The following is a 15,873-nucleotide window of genomic DNA, read 5'->3' as shown; positions in this document are numbered from 1 at the left end:
CTACCTCTGGATGGAGCTCCTAGAGCTCTGTTTCTTGTCTCACTCAAATTCAACCTAAAAAAAAAATCTATAGGCTAAATGATGATATCAAATATAAGGCACGAATGGGTGGCTGGTGGGAAGCTTCTGTATTGGAGAATAAAACCAGGACCCCAAAAGATCAGAGAGGCAGGAGAGATGGGCCGACTTGAACAAGATGATGTTTAACTCACTCGTGTGTGTGTGTGTGTGTGTGTGTGTGTGTGTGTGTGCATGTGCGTGTGCGTAGTGTAGCTTCCTATTTGATAAAAAATCAACTGCACAACTTCAGGGTCACAGTAGGGCCAGGCAACAGTGGTTGTGAAATAAATGGGGCTTCAGCCAACACACGATCTCCCTGGGATGAGGAGCTGGTTGGCTTCCTCTAACCACCTGGTTCCAAGAACTTAGTGTCTGCAATCCCAACCAAACTGAGCTTACTCTAGGATGTCCTCTTTTCAGGTAAAATGTTAGCGGGGGAGGGGGGGCAGTATTTGAGTCTTAGCAGAGATAGTTTTTTAAAAATCTTGCATAAAAACTTGAAGTTTAAGGGACACACTGGCAAAGGCTGGATTCCCGCTCTTCAGCAACAAACACAAATAGATCAATAAACTCTGAAAACTGCCACCTGCTTGTCTTCATCACCTTCCTGGTGAGACCAATTAGCGATAACAGCTTTCAGAGGTGACTGCCTGAACCTAAGGCTGCAGGCCTCTCCTGACAGATGTTAAATTGAGATGTCCAGACTCACAGCTGGTTGAGAGAGGCTGGGCAGAGGATGAAGATAGGGTCTATTATTTGGAGGAACTCATGGGTCACCCTCTTTGCAGCTGTGACTGCTTCTATATGAGGTCCACCCATAGGGAGTGAGGAGGTGATCACAGGAAATAGTTTAGCAAGAATGGGCCCTCTTCTCACAATCAAAGATATTACCAGAAGCCCTTTCAATTTCTCTATGGCCAGGTGCTCTCGGAAGCCTCACAGCCCCCAGCCAAACCTGGGGTGCATACTCTCAGTGACTTCCCAGAGAAACTATTACACACATTACACCTTCACAATAGGGTATAATGAGATTCTATTAATTTAGCCTCTGTCATAGGCACCACGAAGTAAATATGGTGTCGTTTAAAAAGACAAGCCAGAAGAAACATTTACTAAAGGGGGAATACTGCTGGTTAGAGCCATTGTATCTTGGTCTGACATACTCAAAGGATGTGTCCATTTTGAGATCTGGTACATCACCTTTTTTAAAAGAGACTTGAAACTGGGAGGAATTAAAAAATGATCACCCAAAGAAAGTTTAAGCTTTGATTTTTTCACCTGGAAACTTAGCACATGTTCTGAAGCCAGCTTTGAAGGGTTATGGATATAAGCTTGTGTTGAATTTAGTGCCTCTTTGGTAGAAAAGCCTACTTGGAGGAGTCTATTAAGCCACAGTACATGGCCCTGAGTGCTGGGGAGGGGGGAGCCTGGCACTGTACCCTTGCTCCCCAGCACATGGCACAGGGAGAACCTATAGCACAGGCACCTTGCAGTTACCCACACATGGAATTTTGCTCACTGAACTGTGAAAATCGAGGACAGCTCCTTGGTCTTTACTCCCATAAGCAGAATGAAGCTCTCCCTCCAAGGGTGTTGGGTTGACCTTGAACAGTGCCCAGCAATTGTTCATTTACTGTCTCTCCCTGACTGGGCAGGGAGCCCTTGAGGGACAGACCATGTTATTCCTCTCTATGCTCCCAGCACAGGGTCTGCTAAGGAGCGAATGAATGGAGGAACAAATACATCTCTGACAGGTTTAAAATCAAAAAGTGTGTGTGTGTGTGTGTGTGTGTGTGTGTGTGAGTGTGTGTGCATGCACGTGAACATCCAACAGAGCTCCAAGCAATTCTCAAGGCTGTTACTTGAGACTCACCGGGACTGCTTGTTAATAATGGATATGTTCTGGTGCTACCTCAAAGCCACTGGATCAGAAGTTCTGAGGCAGGGCTAGGAAATCTGAATTTTTAACGAAGCTCCCTGGGAGATTCTCATATACATAGAAGTTTAGGAATCCTTGCTCTAGATGAACGCTGCTGAGCTGGGATTCTCAGAATGCTCTGGGCTTTGGAGACCTAACAGCCAATTCGAGCCTGAGTTTCTGTCACATGTTTGGCAGAAGAAGGGTTTCCAGGTGAGAAAGCATTCTGAAATCTGCAGACCAGAGAGAGGTAATGACAGGGCCAGAACTCAGGGAATCAGAGGTGGCAGGACCCCTAGGCCATCAGTGTGTAGGTGGGGACACAGATCTCGTTCTCAGTGTTCTCTGAGGAGGGTAGCTGGGAGGAGAGCTCCTTAGAAAATAAAAGAATGCTGGGCCCCAAGCTAAGCCAGATTCCTGATCTGGGATGCCTGGAAGAAATGTCTTCTTCAACACGCCAACCGGCAGCCACAGGCCCAGCTCCTAGGCGAGAGTGCATACTGAATCAATTGAAATTGAGTCATGGATATAATTAATTTAATGCGTTTAAACGATTTTCCGTATAGTAAACATGCTGAATGAGGGTGACCCAGAATAAAGTGTCTGTCTGAGAGTGGAAAAATGGATACCGTGTGTGCTGTATAATGAAAACCCTTCAGCAAACAGAAAATGCTTCAATTTATTTCTACCTCCTGTTCCTTTCCTAACTCTTTATTTATGGCTAAACTTGGCCTTCCGTGGTCTCCTTGGATCACAGGGACACTTTTTATTTTGTCAGAAGATGGTCTTTTTTCTCTGATCAGAAGACAATTTTAATGAAACCTGTCTACAGCCCAGTGACAAGCACATATTAATATGTGACAAAGGGGAGAAGGAGGAAGGGAAAAAAACCCTGAAGAAATGTTTCACTATTACAATCTCTTTCTCAACTAACGGAGGACTTGTACAAGGAGGAGGGAGAGGGCATGGAGTATGGTTGGGGCAGGCCCATCGGAGCCACCGTCCTGCCTGAATCAAACCTTCTTTCCGTGTGACTTTGAAACTCCCCCTCTGTACCTCAGATACTCATCCACAACCCAAAGGGGCTAAATCTGAGGATCTCTAAGATCGCTTTCAGTTCTGACATTTGCTGAATTATGAGTCACAAACCAGAGCCGGCAAAAATATGTGTCAAGGAATTTCCCATTAAAAAGAAACTCATCTTCAAGCTGGGTAAAGCATTTCAGGCAGCCTCGTCGAATTGCTCATCAAGTAGGGGTTACGTATTATTTGACAGCACTTAGGAGTAGTTATAAATGATTTCCACCTGAGGTACATCAGGCATCTAGACAATACGCCGAGTTCTAGGATTATGAGAGGCTTCCTAGATTCTGTAGCTCTCTATCCGGTCATTTCAACTTGGGATCCTATGAATTCATTCTATAAAATAAGAAACAAAGTGTGACAATGACCTGAAAAAGTGTATCCACACTTTGAGACAGCTTTATCACAATGCGACCGGTGGGACCTCTGGCGAATCCCACCCCTCTCTAAGGACCAGTCTCTGAATTTGTAACATGGACAGAAAGGACTTCCGAGGTATTTGGTGCTCTGTGGAGCCTTTCTGAGGGAGGGGTATCAGGGGCTGTGGGGCGGGACATGGAGGGGGCTGATCAGGCAGGGCTTTGGGCTCTTCTTCCATTCACTGGAGAATCTCCTTAATTTATCTTATACACCAGGCACTAGGTAAAATTTTATAACAAAAGGTTCTGAGGATAAAAAAAGAATTTTTGAAACCACTGGGCTAAGGAAAGTTGTTAAAGCTTCTAGTCTGAGTCTAGTCTAGACATGTCTTTTGCTGATGACTAATTAGAGCCTTTACTTCTAAACTGTGGAGCAGATGCCCAGGTCTCAGGTCAAGAGAGGCTCTATTCAGGAATGTAGAAATATCCTTCTTATAGCAAACCTCAATGCTCCCCAACGCCCAGAGCAGTGGTTCTCAAACTCTAGTGTGCATTAGAATCACCTGGAGGGTCTGTTAAACCACAAATGGCTGGACCCCAACCCTGGAGATTCTGATCCAGTGAGTCTGGGGTTAGGCTCAGGAATTTGCATTTCTAACCAGCTCCCAGGAGATGCTGGTACTACTGGTCAAGGCGCACTTGGAGAATCTCATTGGCCTTTAAGATAAAAGCCAGCCTCCTTAGCTTTTCCCTACAGAACTGGGCCCCAACTTACCTTCCCAGTCTCATCATCCTCCCGTCCAATATTCCCGACAAAGTAACCGTACCTGCTGCACGCGTGCATCTTTCCCGTGCTCACCATGCCCCATCTGGCCGGACCACCAGCCCCTCTCTGCATGTCTAAGGCACAGCTCAAATGCTGCCACTTCCAAAAAGCCTTCCATGACTATTTCATCAAAGGTCACAGAAATCCCTCTGGGCTCACACAGTGTCTCCTATGGTGCTGAGCACTTTTTTTTTTTTTTTTTTTGTTTGTTTGTTTTTGCTGTACGTGGGCCTCTCACTGTTGTGGCCTCTCCCGTTGCAGAGCACAGGCTCCGGACGCGCAGGCTCAGCGGCCATGGCTCACGGGCCCAGCCGCTCCGCGGCATGTGGGATCTTCCCGGACCGGGGCACGAACCCGTGTCCCCTGCATCGGCAGGCGGACTCTCAACCACTGCGCCACCAGGGAAGCCGGTGCTGAGCACTTTTAACCTCTTCCTGTCATGTGAGTCCAGGTCTCAACCCTGCATCTGGACCACAGGCTCCAGGACAAGGAGCCCATTTTACTACCTTGGCGTCCACACCACAGTCTACACTCAGCACCTGCACAAGCCCTGGCCTGTCAGACCAACAAAGCAAGCCTGAGCGTACGCACAAAAGAACACGGACATGTAAGAAATACACAAATCATCTCATCTTATTTACTTCCAAGAGAAACTGATTCTCTAAATGACTCTTCAAATTAGAACAAAGGACAGCACTTTAGAGTCCATTTCAACCTATTCTTTAAGCAAATTTTCCTTATTTTCTGGGAGCAGAGTCAGTGACAAATACATCATCATGAGACATGAATAACTACCATTTATGGCCATTACCAGAAGGTAGTGTGATGCAGCAATTAAGAGCTAGACCCAGGTTCAAATCCCAGCTCTACCTCTGATTAGCTGTGGTACTTAAATGCTCTGAGCTTCAGGCTCCTCACATTTATGGGATGATAATAGCACCTACTTCCTACAGATGGCATACGGACGCAGTGAGACCATTATTAACTACAACCACCACTAGCATTTACTGAGTGCTTACCCGGGCCTAGCATTAGGCATACATCATCGAGCTAATCTACATAAAGTGTACCCACGTTTTGAGACAGCTTTGCCACAATGCTACTGGTGGGACCCCTGGCAAATCTCATCCCACTCTAAGGCTCAGTCTGTGAATTTGCGCCATGGACAGAAAGGACTTCTGGGGTATTTGGTGCTCTGTGGAGCCTTTTTTGAGGGAGGGGTCTCAGGGGCTGTGGAGAGGGACATGGAGGGGGCTTAGCACATATCTAGCACATAATGAGCATTCAAGAAATAACAGTGATTCTTATCACGGCTAATTTTCCTGATTTCCGTGCAAGACAGATATTATTATCCCCATTTCCCAGCTGAGAATCTTGAAGCTCAGAGCAAGTAGCTTGCTCAACAAACACTAGCAGTTTTTAATTTGTAACAGCTAATCTTTATGACTACTTTGCCAGGTAGGTATTATTCCCATTTTGGGGATGAAAACTCCGTGGTCTGAAGATGGAAACTTGAAAGTGAAGGCTCAGGATTTGAACCTGACTTTGGGTCTAGAGCTTCTGCTGGCCCACCCCACCCCTCCACCTGGTGGATTCCACCTGCTCTGTGTGCGGTCAACTCACTATGGCCTTTCTAATCCATGAGTTATAGAGAAGCAGTTTCTCAACATGTCAGAGAGCGTTACCGCATGTGCCCGTTTCAGCAGCCCTGCAATCGTAAAGCCCACAGGAAGTTATTTCAACAATTGAGGAAATGGACTGTATATCAGAGGGCCTGTGACACAGCCCCTCTCGCCTTGTATGTCTCTAAGGGGCACTAAGGAAAGCAGAGCCCAGGGGCCTGGGACTGACCGTGACCCCGAAGAAGTTGGTCTCGTTCATGGCGTTGAGGATGATCCTGCCCAGTGTGTGGTCCGTGTAGTTGAAGTCCTGGATCCGCTGGTGCCGGCTGCTGGCGTGCAGCGTCTCCATGGCCCTCTGCAGCGTCTTGGCGATGACCCAGATGCCATCGTAGGCGTACCCATGGAACTTGCTGGGCCCCACGCCTGACCGCTTGTTGTTGTACTCTCTCTCATACTGCTGTGGCGTCTGGAAAACAAGGAGACCAGGGGACACCAGGTTATAGCCAGCAGGGACATCAGGCACACAGTGCTGAAAGCTGACACTCCCCAAAGCTTACTGTGAGCCAGGCACGGTGCTAGGCTCTTAAATGTGCATTATCTCATCTAATCCCCACAACAACCCTGTACGGTGGTACTATTCTTATCTCCATTTACTTACAGATGAGAAAATTGACTCAGGATCCTAAGTCAACTTGCTTAGGCCCAAGTGAGTGGCGGGGCTGGCATCTGAACCCTGGCTGTCTGCCAAGACTAGGCTGAAGGAAAAATGCACTCTAACCAGGCCTCCCCCTGACATTTGCAGGGCCTAGAGCTAGAGCATCAGTGAAGGCCCACATACCATATGTCTAAATATTAAGTTACAGGCAAGCAAACCAATTGTTCAGTAAAATATTTTCTATCTTTCCATCATAACGGGTTAAAGGAAGGTAAATATACCTTCCTTAGGATCTGGAAGGCCAAGTTTGAATTCAGAACTCTGGGGCCCCTCAGAGCTTCAGTCCGGACACAGCAGCACGGGGGGCTGACCTTGCTCTGTGGTTCACCCACCCTCTTCTCTTCCCACCTGGCTCCACCCCACAGGCCAGCCAAGCTCAGTCCACACTTCCTCCCCCTTCCAGCATCAGTAGCCCCTTGACCACCCCAGAAGCTCAGTCCTCCCTAAAGAGGCTCTTTGGACCCTAGATGTGGTTCCAGGCATTTGGGCATGGAATTCAGGGCATGGCCTTAGGAGGGGGAAAGCGGTACAGGCTCCAGGTGGGCAGGGCCCCAGGGCCTTGTGAATTCTGAACCCCATGGAGTCTGAGTGAGGTCCACTTAGAGAATGGGGCCCAGGGCAGGTCCTAGTTGCCCAGATGTAAGGTCTGTTCTGACCTCTACATTGTACCCTTCCCTTTCATCTTCCATAATATAGTAGGGTCTGTGAATAACTCAGCATTTTAAAAAAAGTATTTTTTTCTCCTATTGAGCTGACTTTCATAAAAGAATTTCATTGGTAATATTAACATTCTGATTGAGGCCACAAAGTAATGAAACTGCCTTTTTACTCTAGCCCCTGCGGCTTATAGATCCAAATGAATGCCGCTCCAAGGGAACCCATTACCCTCAGCCCTTCTGTGGGCTTTTTCTCAAATCACTTCTAAACTTCCCTGCCAGAAATGTCATCAGAGCCCACAGCTTAGTCTTTGGAAGAACCCTCCTTGGGCACAAATCACACATAGAAACCATCAACTCACTGTCAGTTTATACCAGAAAAGGCCCTTAGTGATGGTCACACACGCCCCCTCAACCTGCAGCTGGAGACACAGAGAGGTCTAGAGATTTGGCCAAGGTCACACAGTGTGTGTGTGTGTGTGTGTGTGTGTGTGTGTGTGTGTGTGTGTATGTGTGGCTAGACTGGTCCCATTCTAGCTTTGCTGTTTCTCTCATGTTTGACTTTTGAAGTCATAACTGCCTTCCACCCCAGGTTGATTGGGGCCAGGTCTAGTGCCCAGGGAGGGTGGTGAACTTGAGCCGTCGAAGGCTGGGTTGTTCCGTGGCTGGAGCTCGAGTCCCTTGCCCTTGGCTCAAGGTTTAGCAGAGCCTGGGTTCAGCCAAGCCCCTCCAGAGGTGGAACCTGCGGGCGACCAAATCAGGAATCTGCCTGACCAAATGTGATCGGTGTCCTAGCAACAAATCCACTGCCTTTTTTTTTTTTAAAAATCATTTGGCTCCTATTGGATGGCTCAGGTTTTATCCATTTATAACTTCCTTTGGAAATGCATCACATCCAGCCATCACTATTCTGTTCATCACTCAAAATACCCGGCAGAAGCTCTTCAATTCCAAGGGTTCTTCAAGGAGACAGCACCGTCTCTAGCCCAGCCCAGCTTCTTGAGCCCCTCCTCACAAAAAACTGCACCCCTCCACCCATCATCCTTCGCCGTCTCACTCCTCATCAGGGAGCATGAAACAGTCCATTATGAAACTCTCTCTTCCCTAAACCTTTTGCGTCCTTGGATCACACCAAGTCTGTTTGCAGCTTGGGGCTGTTGCACTAGATGCTTCCTCTGCCAGAAAGCTTCTTCCCCAGCTCTCACGTGATATTCTCGGCACACAAATTTTAACATGTGTCATTCCCCCCCCACACCCCGCCCCAGGCATTCTCTATCCATGGGTTTTATCTTTTTTATTGCACTTTTCACTTCCTGCAATTTACCTACCCACAGAATTAAGCTCCACGGGGTCAGGGATGTTATCTGTTTTGACCACAGAACCCAAAACAATACCTGCAGAGACCCTTTCTAAGAATCAGTTACTCCATCTGAAAAGCAAGGAGGTTGGACTAGGTGACCTAGAAGCTTCCTCCTAGCTATCGAGGCAGGAGCCTGGCACAGTGGTAAGAACACAGGATTTGGAAGCAGGCCGACCTGTCCTCTAGCCCCAGCTCTGTGGTTTACTAATTGTGACCTGAGGCGGGATCCTATCTCCTCCAGGTCTCTGCATCCTCCCTTGCTGGGTGGCCATGAGGGTTCCATGAGATGAAGTGTGCAGAGCGTCAGTCCTGTGTCCAGGACATGGTAGGTGCTCCACAAATGACAGCCACTACTATTAATAGTACAGGTGGTTGTTCACCTGGCCACCTGGCACAGCTGCTCACCCAGGACACCCTGAAGGCCCAAGACTATGCCTGTGCTGATCGGGGTTAACAGCCCTCCAGTGCATGGATGTCCTACCTTTAGTTCCTTAGCTAATTTCCAATTATTGGACATTTAGTCTTTTTCTAATTGTTCCAAACTACAGAACTGCAAAAAAGCATCCTTGTATCTAAATTTTCTGAACACACACTGGTAATTATTTTTTCAGAAGAAATTCCCAGCTGTGTAATTGCAGAGGCAAAAGGTACAAAAACCTTAAACGCTATTCACACATATAAAGGGCCAACTTATCCTCCCCAAATATGAAAAGCTAGAATTCCACTCTGTATGAAAGTACCCATTTCCTTGCATCCTGGACCACAATAGGTATTTCAATTTTTAAAATCATTGTCAGTTTCTTAGGGTAAGGAAAAAAAGTACATCTCATTTTAATTTGCATTTCTCTGATTAATGATGAAGAGTGAGCTCCTTTCACATATTGATGGGCAACTTTCACTTCCAAGGTGGGTTTCCTCTTCTTGTTACGGTGAGAGTCACAACTTTTAAGGATGCTTTGTTTCAATGCATCCTTGTTATTTTTCCATCTTTCACTATTTGGCTATATTTTTCTTTATTTTAAAAGGCAATTTAGGTCTATTTCAGGCTATTAAGTCAGCTATCGGCTATTTTTTTTGCAGTACGGGGGCCTCTCACTGTTGTGGCCTCTCCCGTTGCGGAGCACAGGCTCTGGACGCGCAGGCTCAGTGGCCATGGCTCACGGGCCCAGCCACTCCGCGGCATGTGGGATCTTCCCGGACCGGGGCACGAACCCGTGTCCCCTGCATCGGCAGGCGGACTCTCAACCACTGTGCCACCAGGGAAGCCCTGGCTATTTTAAAAGTATTAAAAATTTACTTGAATGTCTATTTATCTAATTAATTGTTTAAGCATAAAAGGAATGAGGCTCCTTTGACCTCTTCTCTCCCAGATTTTGCTGCTATGAGTCTTGCTCTGATGCAGGCAAAGGCATCCAAGGGCTGCTGGTAGTGTCTCTTTGAGTCCTGTTTGTTCAACCTGATGGTTACATTCAGATGACATTTCCAGACTTCTTCCCTATCCAGCATATGCCACTGGGGCATCCTTAAAGGTTTCTGTGACCCTCTTAAAGTTGGAGGGGGGAGTCAGACCTGAGGGGAACAGACACAGTGTGGTCTCATCAGGAGGTAAATGAGTGTGGTTTTTTAACTTCTTTGATATAGTTTATTGGTGATGTTTTTTGTGTGTAGACAGTAGAGGGGATCAAGATCAGACTGTTTATTCAATTTGACATTGGGACCAACACAAGCCCCTATATATTTTTTAATACGTACCACTTGTAAATCCCTATCTTTTCTATCTCATAAGACTGTTCTTCATCCAGGGGAAAGGGGGGTGGAGGACCCTGGCAATGTGGCTGTTTACCTCACTTCTGTGGGTAGAGTCCTTGGAGTGGGACACCAGTGTAGCTTAGCTCTGAAAGGTGACCTCATTTTGCAAGCACCACGTTGAAGTCATTGCTACCACACTATATCCCAGACCATTCATCACTGTTCCCAGGTGAAGCCGGCACTGATCTCCCTCAGGCAAAACAATGACAGCAGGAAGAAACGCTCTCACAATTGTCTGAGCAAAAGTAATAGCTGTTCTTAAAGCAGGTCTCCAATTATTCAGGGCACAAGAATTTCTTCCACTGTAAAGCAGACACTGAAAACTGATTGATTACTCATTCTCTGAGGTCAAGTTTATCATGAGAAGCTAAAAGTTTCTGAGAAAATAACTTTATATAGAGAGTCCCAATTACTGACATGTTGTGTTCCACATATTTTTGAAAGGCAGTTGTTGGAACTTGGAACATAGTTTCATACAGAAACTATGTTATAAATAGTGGTTAGGTTCCCAGGCTAGCCCACATAAGCTTGCTACCCCACAGTATGACTAAACTTTATGGGTCTGTCATTCCAACAGAACCAAGTCGAGTCCTGCTTTCTAGGAGAGGTGAGGCTCACGGACAGAAAAGAGGAGAAAGGGGAAACATCTTCCACGTCTCCAATTGCCACTCCCCAGACTGGAAAAACTGGCAGAGTCTCTCTCTAGCATCCCTTGTGGGATGCTGGAACCACAGTCTCATTTGGAAGGTACACTAGGGGACAGTCTAGTGGTTCTTTTACTCCAGTTTGTAGGTCAGTTTGTAGGTCACCCAGGATGCCAGGGCCCTACATTTTGTTTATTGTGTCTGTGGGATAACTTGGGCATCTGTATTTTTAAAAATCCTTTAAGATTTCAAAATACATAAATTGGTTACCACTGATTAAGTCCCTCTCACAATCTGATTCTTGGATTTTCTCAATAGCAACTTCCAGGTATTTGTTGAGCCTTTTCTGAGACTCCTCCAGCGCTGGGAAGGTCACTATGTCTTCAGGGAGAGTCTTCCACTTAAGGGATGCCTGACGTCTATGAGACTAGTCTTCTGGATACAGAGTTTACACCTATCTCCCTGTAACTTGCTATGTCTTCCTGTGGAGCCACAATGAACCTATCTGCTCCCTCTTAACCACAACAGCACCTCAAATTGCTGAAGTCAGTGACATGCTTACCCTGTCCCCAATATGCTATTCTTCACCTTTTAAGCAAAAGAGTCTCAGGTCAGACTTTTACTCTGACTATGATGAAATAAATTATGTCAGACAAAAGCTCTCATGAAGAACATTAAGGAAAGCAGCATAAAATACAAAAATAGCTATCCAAAGGTATGAGAAAGCAACCAGGACATCTAGGACTTGAGGAACCAAGATTCTGGAGCGAAGAGAAGTGTTTTGAGAAGAGTCCAACATTCTTTGCTGCTTCCTCTGGAAGCATTTGCTGATTTGTAAGTGGGAAGCTTAGTTGTAGGAATAGAAAACACTGGATCAGAGTTTTCAGCAGTCCCTCAGAGATGGGAAGACAAAAAACTATAGTTCAGGGTTATCAGGGTAGCAAGGCTTATAGGCAAAGGTCTCAGAGGAAGAGGAACTACAGAATACCAGTATGCAGACTGACATTTGCACTTGAAATATTCGGTGATAACTAAGCTGCATAAAGCAAGAGGCTGAGAAGCCAAGCAAAAAGTGGTGGCTAAGGGGTTAAGGAAGTAAGCAGATGTGTTTGGAGTTTCATGGCATTAGGAAGACAAAAATTGGAATCCAGGGCCAATCCAGTAAACACCCCAGGATTTGAGAATGCTGAAGGACAGACAGGAGTAAGGGCAAACCAAAATAGACCAGCCCTTGTGAAAACTAAAACCAAGCATGGAATCATCTCAATTCTTTATTGAATAAAGTGATCTGCTCCTATTCTAACAGCTTGATTGAAGAGAAATAAATCTTCTCTGGAGAAAGTAATGCCATCTGTACTTCTTTAATTTTTCATAACCAATTTAATGAATTAAACTCACTAGGTATGCCAAGTGATAGGATCAAATTTAAAAAAAAACAAGAAAAAAAGAAGGAAAGAAGGAAGAAAGAAAGGAAGGAAAGAAGAAAATAGGCAATAGAAGCAGACCCACAGGTGATCCACATCTTGAAGTTATTAGACATGGACTTTAACATAGCAGGTTTATATGTTCAAGAAAATAGATAAAAGATATAGAATATCACCAGAAAACTGGAAGCAATGAAAGAAAAAAAGAATAAAATGAAAATCCTAAAAAAATTAAAAAATACAACAACAAATGAAACTAAGAACTCAACAGATGGATGAAGCAGCATATTAGACACAGCAGAAAGTAGGTTAGTGAACTGGAAGAAAGGTTAGTAGTAAATATTCAGACTGAGGCACAGGGAGGAAAAAAGGATAGAAAACAGGAAATGAACATAAGAGATATATGGAATGTGTTGAAAAGGTATAGCACATGTATAACTGGTGTCCTAAAATGTGAGGAAAGAGAGGATAGGTAGAAGCAATATTTAAGAGATATTTTCCTAGAATTTCCCCAAATACATATCAATCCACTGATGCATGAAGTTCCATAAAGCTTAAACTCCAATCAAGATAAACCCAGGGGCTTCCCTGGTGGCGCAGTGGTTGGGAGTCTGCCTGCCGATGCAGGGGACGCGGGTTCGTGCCCCGGTCTGGGAGGATCCCGTGTGCCGTGGAGCGGCTGGGCCCATGAGCCATGGCCGCTGAGCCTGCACGTCCAGAGCCTGTGCTCCGCAACGGGAGAGGCCACAACAGTGAGAGGCCTGTGTACCACAAAAGAAAAAAAAAAAAAAAAGCAGTTAGAGAAAAAAAAAAAAAGGATGCATGATCTTCAAAATAGCAACAATAAGGCTGATGGCTGATTTAACAGAAACAATGGACGCCAGAAGACAATGAAATGACATCTGAAAGTGCTAAAAGAAAATAACAAACCATCTAGAATTCTACACCTAGTTAATATATCTCTCAATCTTAAAGATGAAAGAAAATTTTCGACAATCAGAAACTGAGAGAATATGTCTCCAGCAAACCCGTAGTAAAAGCAAGACCAACAGGAGTTCTTCAGGCAGAAGGACAGTGATCATAAACAGAACAGAAATGAAGGGAGGAATGAAAAGTAATGGGAAGTGTAAATATGTGAGTAGATCTAAAATGGAACATGACATCAGGTTCAAGGCACCCAAGAAAATCTCAGAGAAGAAGAGGGACTTAACACTACCACCCATCAGGTCTTATAAAACTTCAATTATTAAGGCAGTGTGGTATTGGTTAAAGGGTAGGCAAATAGAACAATTGAAGAGAACAGAAAGTCCAGAAACAGATCCACACTATATATACTCATTTAATTTATGATAAAGATGATACTATAGCATGGGGGGGGGTAAGGAGGATTTTCAATAAATGGTTCTGAATCAATTGGCTATCCATACGGAAAAAATTAATCTTGATCTTACCTTAGACCTTACATAAAATCAATTTCACGTGAATTCTATATCTAAAAGTGAAAGGTAAAACAAACTTCTAAAAGACAAGATAGAAAAATATCTTTATGAGCTTGGGTCGGCAAAGATGCTTAAACAGGACACAAATGATATAAGTAATACATATAACTGTCGAAGAATTCATATCCAGAATACAAAAAGAACTTCTACAAATCAATGAGAAACAGGCAGAGAATCCAAGTGGAAAAAATGGGTAAAAGACTTGAATAGGCAGTTTATAAAAGAGGATATCAAAATGGTCAATAACGATATGAAAAGATCGACAACTTCATTAGTCATCAAGGAAATGTAAATTAAAACAAAAATGAGATACCACTACTCGCCCACTATATTGGCTAAAATTAAAAAGCTAACAATGCCAAATGTTGGTGAGCATGTGAACCAACTGGAACTCTCAATCACTGCCGGTGGGTGTGTAAATTGGTATAACCACTTTGGAAATCTGTTTGGTGGTGGCTACTAAAGCTGAACATATGTATTCCCTATGACTCAGAAATACCACCCCAAGCATGCATCCAATAGTAATGTGCACATATATTCACTGAAATACATCAAATACCTATAAATAAATCAAATAAAATACATGCAAGAGTTCCACACAAAAAATTACAAAACATTTCTGAGAGAAATTGAATGGATGGGAAGACCCTATATTACAAAGACGTCAGTTTTTCCTAAATCAGTCTATAGATTCAGTAAAATCCCAACAACAAACCAGAGCATATTTGTGTGTATAAACTGACTCACTACTCCTTTCTCCTGCCCATAAGGCTACTGCGCTGATGGAGGAAGAGAACTACAATTTGTTGAGCATCTATTGTGTGCTTGGCACTCGGCAAGATATTTTCCTCTGTATTACCTCATTTAATCCTTCTAAATCTGTAAAAGAGATATTATTACTCCAGTATAATGAGAAACAATTTCAGAAAGGCCAAATTACTAGCCCAATGTCACTGCATCACTATTGATTAGGTTCAGTTGAATAAAACAGAAAAAAAATTATCACTGACTTAAATGAGACAGTTTCTTTCTTTCTCACGGAAAAGATGTTCATGGGTAGGTGGTGCAGGGTTGCTATGGCAACTCCACAGTGTAACCAGGGACCCAGGCTCTTATCTTTATGCTCTGCTATCTTAGAATAAAGTTTCCTTCTCAAGGTCACCTCTTGATCCAAAATAGTTGCTATAACTCCAGCCATCCCATCCATATTCCAGCCAACACAAAGGAGAAGGAAAAAGAAAGGCAAGCTCTCCCCTTAAAGGAGATTTTACAAGTCTTGTATAATACCTCTACTTAAATCTCATTGGCTAGACTTAGAATCCTGGCTGTATCTAGCTACATGGAGGCTGGGAAATGTACATTTTCAGATGGGCGGCAACATACCCAGTTAAAAACAAGAGTTATGTTACTGAGGGGGAAGAGGGGCTATGGATGTTGCATGAACAACTATCTGTCTTCCAGAGTCACTCAGTTGGGAAATGGTGGGGCCAAGATTCACATCTAACCAGTGCCAAAAGGCCACCACACGCTTCTTCCCAAGCCCATATTCCTTTGCCGCACCGCCTGTCTCCCAGGGATGTGGTACTTAGGGAAGCAGAAGGGAACAGGAGCTTTGTGGGGAAGGTATGGGCAGAGGCAGCAGCACTGTAAAGCTCGACTACCTGGGGAGCACCTCTACTTTTCCATGGCACCTTCCCTTCCTCCTCTCTAGAGAGCCCAGAGCTTCCCTAAAATCCCCAGGTTCTTTGTTATGGCGCTCTGATGGCAGTGACAATGAGATGGGTGCAGCTTTTCCCAGGTCACTGCTCTAAGTTGAGGACTCACTAGATTTCTGTTTCCTCTTGTTCTGCTGTGTTGGATAAATAGTTGTGGGTGGTCACAGAAGCTTCTTGCCGGAA

At 44.7% G+C, this 15,873-nt stretch overlaps 1 protein-coding gene across 1 annotated transcript in view; it reads right to left on the bottom strand.

Moving 5' to 3' along the window:
• The window catches only part of GABBR2 (gamma-aminobutyric acid type B receptor subunit 2), a 366,358-nt gene that overhangs the window by 139,355 nt on the left and 211,130 nt on the right, over window positions 1-15,873 (bottom strand). The window contains exon 7 of the mRNA XM_060014449.1: window positions 6,098-6,334. Within this exon, the coding sequence (XP_059870432.1) occupies window positions 6,098-6,334 (237 nt within the window). The remainder of the gene's footprint in view (window positions 1-6,097; window positions 6,335-15,873) is intronic.

Source organism: Delphinus delphis, chromosome 6 (assembly GCF_949987515.2).
Source record: "Delphinus delphis chromosome 6, mDelDel1.2, whole genome shotgun sequence".
NCBI classification, from domain to species: domain Eukaryota; kingdom Metazoa; phylum Chordata; class Mammalia; order Artiodactyla; family Delphinidae; genus Delphinus; species Delphinus delphis.
Note: the sequence above shows the minus strand (reverse complement) of the source record. Positions and strands in the feature narration are given on the sequence as shown.